Source organism: Branchiostoma floridae, chromosome 14, assembly GCF_000003815.2.
Source record: "Branchiostoma floridae strain S238N-H82 chromosome 14, Bfl_VNyyK, whole genome shotgun sequence".
Classification (NCBI taxonomy): Eukaryota; Metazoa; Chordata; class Leptocardii; order Amphioxiformes; family Branchiostomatidae; genus Branchiostoma; species Branchiostoma floridae.
The window spans coordinates 5,952,611-5,961,448 of record NC_049992.1 but is presented as its reverse complement, the minus strand read 5'-3'; the positions used below and the strand labels follow the sequence as shown (position 1 = coordinate 5,961,448).

General features: G+C 39.9%; 1 protein-coding gene across 1 annotated transcript; it reads right to left on the bottom strand.

Annotated features, from left to right (window-relative positions):
* Nucleotides 1-540: 540 nt before the first annotated feature.
* Nucleotides 541-8,302, bottom strand: LOC118430701 (intraflagellar transport protein 46 homolog). The gene is made up of 7 exons (XM_035841694.1): nucleotides 7,969-8,302; nucleotides 6,234-6,345; nucleotides 5,346-5,477; nucleotides 3,056-3,209; nucleotides 2,353-2,563; nucleotides 1,342-1,539; nucleotides 541-918 (listed from the first exon to the last, which is right to left on the bottom strand). The coding sequence occupies exons 1-7, from the start codon at nucleotides 8,056-8,058 to the stop codon at nucleotides 667-669; spliced, it is 1,149 nt and encodes a 382-aa protein (XP_035697587.1). The 5' UTR covers nucleotides 8,059-8,302; the 3' UTR covers nucleotides 541-666.
* Nucleotides 8,303-8,838: the final 536 nt, after the last annotated feature.

The window sequence follows — 8,838 nt, the reverse complement described above, 5'->3', positions numbered from 1 at the left end:
CCTGTGAGCTTTCATTTTTGGAGCAATCATATAATTATTCAAATATCCACTCAAAGCTTCATAGGGGAAAATACACTACTGTATAGCAGGAAATGTGACATATATTGTGCCTTCTACATTATGTATGTATCTATATATATATATATACAGCATTGACATTCCTTAGAGTACTATACAACACCAGTCATGTTTCATAGATTTGCAAAGATGGTCACTTTCCAACTTTCATTGGCAGCCTTTTCTAAAGGTGTCTCCAAAATATTTCCAGTGACACATGGGATAGTGGTTGCAATGCATCAAGACTCTCAAAATTGTGAGATTGCTAATTCAAACACATTACTTAGTCATTTAGAATAGCATTTTTTCTCTTTTATTTTGTGGAATCTTTTAATTCAAATTTATTCATCAAATACGTCGATGTAGGTTAGACATCCACTCAGCAGGTAATAAGATACGCCAAAAATAGTTACTCAAGCAACCATATCCAGTTGCTTGAGTAACTATTTTTGGCGTATTCATCAAATAAGCTATGATTGCCATGAAAAAATAAGTAATCGCCCCAAATTCTAAATATCTTTCAACTTTATGGTGACCATGGTGACATATGCGGAAAATTGAGACATTTTGTTCCACGAAAATCTAGATACTATGGCTACTCTTATGTCACTACTCCCCCCCTGGTGCCCACCGATCCGCACCCCCCTGCCCGTCAGGGGGGGCCTGGGGGGGTAGGTTCTCCATGTTGTTCTGCTCAGCCAGCACCTTGAAGTGCTGGGAGTTCTTGAACTCTGAGTAGAGAGTGAAGAGGATGTGTAGAGACTGTAGTCTGTTCTTGTAGACCGGGATGTCCAGTATGGAACAGATCAGGTCGATGTACGTGGGAAGGTCACAGTCAAGGTCAGCTGTCGGCAGCCCGACCTACGGAAAACCAGAGGTCAAGCTACCATTTAGGCTTCAAATAAGCATTTTTTTAATCATAGAAAAAATATAATAGGACCAGAAATACCTTCCTATGAATAAAAAAAATGACTCAGACCTATGTAAATAGATTAACAGTGGACGTCACTTGAAGACAGAAGGAAAATGTCCAGTTACCAACCAAGGATTGATGTGTTAAAAAATGTGTATTTTTTCAGAAGTATCATAGAGTGACTTAGTGACCAACTCTAAAGATATTAAAACCAAAATCTGCCGTTAATCTCTAAAATTAGAGGCTTGGCAGTACAAAAGAAGAAGAAGAAAAGTTCTGCTGCAGTACCATAGAAAGCCACTAGGAGGCCTTATAATACAAACTTATCCTGAAATGTTTCCTCAAACTGAACCCACGACATCAGTCCTCACCCTGTTCAGAAGGTCCTCGAACTCTGGCGGCCACTCCTGCATGAGCTGTTCGATGTCCGGCATGTTCTTGGTGTAGTGGACGTTGGGCGGAGGTTTGGAGCGGTGTAGCTCGCTGATACTGTCGATCCAGTTCTCAATGGCCTTGGGGTTCTTGTCTGCCTGCGCTACACTGCTCACCTGCATAGCTTTGGTTGTGGTCTGGACACAAAGAAAAATATGGGATAAAACTGTTACAGAATTCGAGACTAGACCATTCTCCACGTCCAAGATGTACTGGTAGACATCGAAAATTTGGAGGTACGGTCTCTACCTTTAATAAACAGTTACTGTTAGAAAAAAAATTGATAGTAACTGTAAACATACGTGACTGATGAACCTCTTCAACAATGTTACAGAATTCATTATGAAAAAATATACCATAAAAAAACGCTAAGCTTTGCCAAAAGATTGGATACACAGGAGTTTTTTTTTTATCTATTTAATATGTATCTAATTGTAAGACTTAACGTTTTCATGTAGTACTGGGGATGGTAGCAACATGACTATGATTTTAACCTGGTCCACATTATTGTATCATTTTAAACTTGAAATCAAAAGTTAAATTTTTGTCTGTCAATGTGGCTGGGCTTTTTATTTTCCAAAAGACAACATTTTCTGCTCATATTTGTCACTCCTGGGTGGATTTTCAAGACTTCTTCCACATTTAATAATATGATACTTACCATCAACAAGTGAATAAACAAATCAAGCTGTTTTCAATAGCTTAGAACAATGCTAAACTAACAAAGATTTTCTACAGCTAACCTATCTAATAGACTTACAAATGAGGAACTTGTTACGTCGATAAAGGTTAGACATCAAGGTAATAAGATCAGACGTTTCAGACAACCATCCGGTGTCTTTATTGTCAGTGATGAAAGACACCGGATGGCTGTCTGAAATGCCTGACCATTTCCAAAATCATATCCAGTTGCTTGAGTAACTGCTTTTTAGGGAAGAACTTGTTCACACCTGTTTAGAGATAGCCCTGAGTTGTAAGTCCAACACGGTGGGATCCGACTGTTTGGCGCACGGCTCGTCTAGAACGGTCAGTCCCAGGGGACTGGGCTTGCTGTCCGGCCTCCCAACCTTCACGAAGGCGTCGATGTCGCCCACCGCGGGAATGAAGTCAGGAATGAACGGCTTGAGCTTGTGCTCCAGTTCGATAGACTGCGGGGTGTATCTAGGGGGTACAGAAAAGAAAGCAATGCGTTTTGCAAGTTCAGGGTGTCATAATCTCATCATTGAACATTTCACTCACCCCACGCAACAGCCCGCTTTCTCAAGTGTTAAAAACAATCCAGACTGCAGGTCTCAATACTTGGTTTCTGATGAGTCATTGACATCAATTTAGGGACCGACCACTTCAACTTAGGGGTCTGCACAGGCCTAACAAATTAACCAAAACCCTTTTCTTGCCAAATCTGAAAGTCTGCCCCCTGCACAGCTGTCTCATCAATATGAAATTTCTTTTACATTGTCCTTGAAAAGGACTGCTTACACAAGTCTGTAATACTAATAGGCTTAAATGCTCCAACTGGACTCAAACTGGGCCTTTTGCGGCTGCATGAATATGTGGTCATTGCCCAGAACTGTCTGTAGCTATGGTGCTTTATGATTACTAGTTTCTATGGTGAAAATTGAAACAAATAAACAAGAAATAACAAACCCTGACCTTGTGATATACTGGAACAGATCCTTGATCTCTGGCGTAACGGCCAGATGATCGTAGTCAGCGGGATCGTACGCGCCCTCCACCTGGGCGTGTTCATCATCATCATCATCATCATCACCGTTAGAGGTGTCCGAGTCATCATCATCATCATCATCTGGGAACAACACAGGGGTATTTTCATAAAACGGTTTATTTTGTTTTGTTTATAACTCATTGATATGCAAATTCTTTTTCTATCTTATTTACCTTTTTATTTGTATTACTTAGTATTTATTTCTTTGGTTTGTTCATAATATTTTTGTCATTCTTTATTAAAGTTGATTGGAACCTTAATTTGTTATCTTATATGTTTATGTACACAGGGCTCATAGAAAACTAGTGTTGACATATTTGTCCATGGACAAATAAATAAAATGAATGAATCTTATGGCACCGTAGGATCTACTTGGAGATTAGTCAACACAGAACAATATATAGAGCCAATGATAAAATAATTCTATTGCTGGAAGTGAAAATGCATAGAAAAAAGTCACTTGGATTTTGGCAAGGATAGGACAAAGGAATTTTAGAAAACTTGTCCAACCATGACTTATCCTAGTAGTAGTACTGAATAATACTCTAGGCTTCTTCAAGAAGAATAACCCACATCTTACTTTGGGTCATGTGACCCTGAGGTCTCAAATGATAGCAAAGTTAGCAGGCTCCACTGCAAACGTGCTGTGAGATCAAAATTCAGTGAAAAAGAAGGCAACACAAAAGAAACAGACTGTACCGGCACTCCCAGACTGTGCAGTGACTGAATGTACATGTCACGAGGATGCTTCAATATCAAGCTGGCAAAATGCATGTTGTAGATGAAGTGAATTTAGGAAAGACTGAGAGACAAGAAAAGTATTGACCAATTTGTGTCACATACCTTTAGCTTTAAGGCCCAAGAATGCAGCCATGAAAACAAAATAGGGGAAATTTCTGTTTAATTGGATTACTTGATAGTTTTGATTTCGGGTTCAATTGCAAAATTTCTGCAGCTGGCTTACTGCTGTATTATCGTTACCACCATTTGTACATCGTGACCTTATTCCACATGAAAATGCAATCTTAAACTTATCTGTATTGCTATAGATGGCTGTTATCAGTCAGGCCTAGGAAAATGTTGTGTTTCCTGTTTCCTGGCCTACCCTAGTAAAACCTGCCAACCCTAGACTTTTTTGGGGGTAGGCAGTGGAGTTACATAGCTTTCAGGTAGAACTTTTTTCCTAGGCCTAACAATAACATCATTTATGTGTGACATCTAACATGCATTGGCATAATACCGGTCATAAGCCTTATACCGGTCGATTAAAAATAGTGGAACTTAAAGAGATCTACACATGCAACAATAGTTATTTCTGAGGTATGCACACTTCAGACATCTAGGTGTCCAATACATAATTTACAAAGCATCGATAACAATGCATTTGAAGACAACAAGGCCAAAAGTTTTCAGGTCATTTTCGGGGCAGGCGAGCTCGTCGTGGGACAAACACACTGTCACGTTCATCGCCAGATTTGTAGATAATAATCACATGTGCTCACGGCACAAGACGAGCATGATTCAACAGCAATCTTGAATTTCTTTTGGTGACCTACAACTCGAGTAAAAGTGTGAGGAACCGTTGCATTATCGCCCGGATCTACGGCTGAATGGGTCAAATTGAACGTACGCCGCCATTTTCCCGCCATTTTTAATGCTACGGCCAGCAGTAAAGTTTTACGTCATAGCGGTTGTGACGGACCAAAATTAAATGAAAATTCTTGTCAGTATACGCCCATTTTCTCATGACTTTTTGTATGCTCATGCAGATTTTTGTTTTGTGCAACTACTTACAGGAAAGAAAGGAACAACAGAGGATGTATAAAGGTACATAGCGGCAGTTAATTGTGCCATGTTTCGTTCGGCCGGTATAGTGCACCCCCTTCCAACCACGCGCCCGTTCTCCGTGCAATTCCGCGGTGTGTTCCAATTACGATATTATGTTTTTAGCAGGACCAGAGAGACAAAATAATTTACACAGAAGAAGTGGCAAAGGTAAGCTGTAACAGCAACATGTAACTGGAGAAAATGATGCGTTGATCATTTGCCAAATTAGCATTGCTTGAGAAATTGCAGCAAACCGACCGGTATTATGCCAATGGATGTTATAGCTAGTACCCAAAAAAATTGAACAGATTTTTCATTAATTCCCACCATCTGAATAATACACATTTTCCCGTTTCAAGAAAAGATTCTAGCATATTACGAATAACCTACCTGAGTCAGTCCTCTGTTGTTGTTGTTGTTGCTGTTGTTGTTGTTGTTGTGCTGTCCCCTGGCCTCCCATGTCTCGAGGGTCCCGAGGGGTTTCCCCAGTCTCAAACTCGTCGCTGTCGGACATGGCTCCTTCTGTGGTAGGGGTAATGGGGATCGATATCTTTGTATTACAAAAATGTCAATCCTTTTACACACATATGGTGTTTCCTGACTTTGTATTTTTTCCAATAGGCCGAACTGACTTGAAGATACAATGTCGTCTGTTGGAATATTCTTCTTCTGGTCATTCATTATTTTTCATCTGTTTCCTTGATAAACATAATTGCAAGCATGCAAAAAGAGCAATACATACATGCGACTAATTAAAAAAATTGGAAAGTGGATACTAATGTGACAGTCATACAATGGCTCTTTTTCTATCAAAAAGCAAAATTATTTTTGTTGCAAACTTACCACTTGCACAAAATGTATTTTGAAGTCAAAGTTTTCCAAAGTCTTCCAAGTAGATGTGAAAGAACAAAAATGAAGAATTATTAATTGTTACCTTTTGTTAAATCTTTACACCACGAAAAGTATTTCGAACCCTGGGGGATCCTCCCTCTGAAAATCCTTACATTTTCATCCCTCAGAAACACTATTTCGTACATTTCAAGGGCCAAAGCTTTTGAAAGAAAGCAAAACTTTTTACCTTTGTTACAAAGCAAAATGTCAATACAAAAGCCACCTAAGTGCTGGTTGAAAGGCAGCATAAGGGCTAAAATCCCACCATAGAGGATACAAATCAAAGAGTAAACCCGGGCCCTATGCTTACTAGTAACTGCACTGGCAATATCCCTCTAGTGTAGCTTGGGACACACAAACAAAACCCTTGCCGCCAGTTTTCCCCACCTGTGGAGCTGCGTGTGGGCGTGGCACTCTCCCCTGGCCCGGGGCGGTGCGGTCGGCCTGCTGGTCCCGGCGGTACGCGGGGACTGGGCGTCACACCGTACTGACTCGCCACCTGGACATGGGGAAGGAAGCAGGCTTTTTAGCCAGTCATGCGTCAACGTGTCATCTGGACGCACTTTTCTTAGAACAACAAGAAATTTTATGCCCCTGGACGTCCTATACTGGGGAGAAAATCGCCTGACAAGCATGAAATACTGATTGACCAGGGATGCTACCAGGTCATCTGTGGTCACAGTCTTCTACTGTGATATCTGTAGCAGTATTTTTGCCTCTTTGGATACCTTAGAATGCACTGTTTTAACTTAAAATCATCAAAAACTCTGCACCATGGAAGGTGGATGCCCCCCAGACCCCCTACAAGTACAATAGTCACTTATCCTAGCTAAAAGCCTGGAAGGAAGGGCAGAAGTCAAACAGAGAAATGAGATCTTTTTCTGTTTCACTCATTGTTTGAGAGCGCATGCAGGGTTGGACAAGTCCACTAGCTCTATTCTCCAGGGCAAGTGAAAGTGCTGATTGGGCAAGCGCATGACCAGGTCTAAAAGTAAGATTTTTCCATTGAGTGAGAATTTGATATATTTGTTACTTTTTAGTTACAGTCATCACATCAAGCAATGGTTAACATAGAGAAATAGAGGTAATAATAAGGATTCCATTGCTGGAAGTGAAAATGCATGTAAAAGTGACATTTGAAATTTGGTCAAGTCGAAAAATTAGTTCAGGCAAGTAAATTTTTATGTGCTTGCCCGATAAGACAAGTGAATTTTAGAATACCTGTCCACCACTGCCATGTTGTGAATTTTAGTGTTAAATCTGTCATTTTAGCTCACAAAAATACATTTTAAAACTTTTATGTCATGACCCTAAGATATGTTGGACAAATGGTGGAATTTTTTTATACTACCGTACTAGGACTGGGAGACAATTCATTATCAAAATTCAATCTATCTCTAAACTGACGAATCATGTTATATAGAAAAATATACAATGTACATGACTGTATGACTCAGATGAGTATTCTCAATAACGTTACATACATATTAGTAAATATAATCACAAACATATAACGTTAGTACTACACCGAAGGGTAAAGTTTGCGGGACACTGTTGCCGAGCAAAACAGGAATTAGTGTCATCTGTTCTTCTATGGAAACCAAGTGGCCGGGTACATTGCAGAAGTTTGTCTTTTACGGACACTTTGACTAGAGACTCTGGTATACACTTTGATAATTTCGAGCAAGCTATGTCAGATAGGGGCCTTTGGGGTGAAATCTGTACTTGCCTGGTTCCAACCGCTGGTCGATGATGTATGTATGTAATACTACACATGTATGTACAAATTAACCTAGAGCGAAACATCATTGGTGAGAGCATTTAAAAATGTTACAAAATTCAAGAGAACAGCTTCTTTCTTATTTCAATATTCAGAACATTCAAATGGTTATTAATTTTGCAGCAATTGTTAGTCCATGGGACGTTATATTAACGTTACACATCACCTGAACGAACAAGAACATGCAACGTTTGTGAAGCTTAGAACATAACGTTAGATGCATTGTAACGTTACAATGTGCAGAAATCCAGATGTATTTCAGGTAAATAATTCATATATTACACACACAATAAATAAACAGTGACGACAACAACAACAACAGCACCCAAACAACAACAATACCTCCTCTGCGTTGGCTACTTCTAGCGACTCGTCGTAATGTTGGTTGACGTGAATCCTGGTTCCCTGATCAGAGTCCGAGTCATCCGCCATAGACCCAACTGTGGAACTCCACTTCTGTAAACGTCGCCTAGGCACCCAGGGGGGAGGGGGGCGAGTCTAAAAACACCGGTACAACAAATATCCTTACTGACACAACACTTCTCACACGTTCGGATGAAAGAAAACTAGCTAAATTATAGTTTTACTGAGTTTTACCAATATCAGTGATTTTGTAAGGCTTTTCTTGAAAGAAAAGTCTAAAAATCGTCCTACGAGAAGTTCTTGGAGCCGAAATATTTCCGCTACTGCGCATGTGCGGTATTGAAAACACCTGGCAACGGTGGTCTCTCATCGGAGTTTGTTTACTAGTCTCGTACTGCAGTTCAGACAGACGTTTTGGGGGATTGAAAAAATGGCGGGAAGTTTAAAACATTACGGAATCCGTGAACCCCTAGGATGTCATATGGACATGTTGTTTTATGGTTGAGAGTTGCTAATAACAACTGGTCATACGAAGTTTATACGTAACATCATTTGCTAATTAAATATTCACATGCATCAACCTCCTTGACTATTAGCAAAGCATGTTATCTTTATGAATAGCAAATACAACATTGTAATGCAAGATAATTAACTTGAAAATATGCTGCTCCATTTCAAGGAATACGAACGCTTCATTCACTGAACCTAACCAAATATTAGGGGCTGTGCAGAACCACAAACAATAACACATGCCTAAAAAGGAGGTTTAAAAGATGGCAAAGACGTACAGTTGTTTGACCAAGCCTTGCAAGAAAAGGGCCTTTGAAAGGGCTGGGTTAACAGGTCCAT

Excerpts from the sequence above, each read along its gene's own strand:
- LOC118430701 (XM_035841694.1), bottom strand. The coding sequence starts at position 8,058 with ATGGCGGATGACTCGGACTCTGATCAGGGAACCAGGATTCACGTCAAC. Across the intron at positions 6,346-7,968 it reads AAGTAGCCAACGCAGAGGAG|GTGGCGAGTCAGTACGGTGT; the intron begins GTATTGTTGTTG and ends CCCCATGTCCAG. Across the intron at positions 919-1,341 it reads TCGAGGACCTTCTGAACAGG|GTCGGGCTGCCGACAGCTGA; the intron begins GTGAGGACTGAT and ends GGTTTTCCGTAG.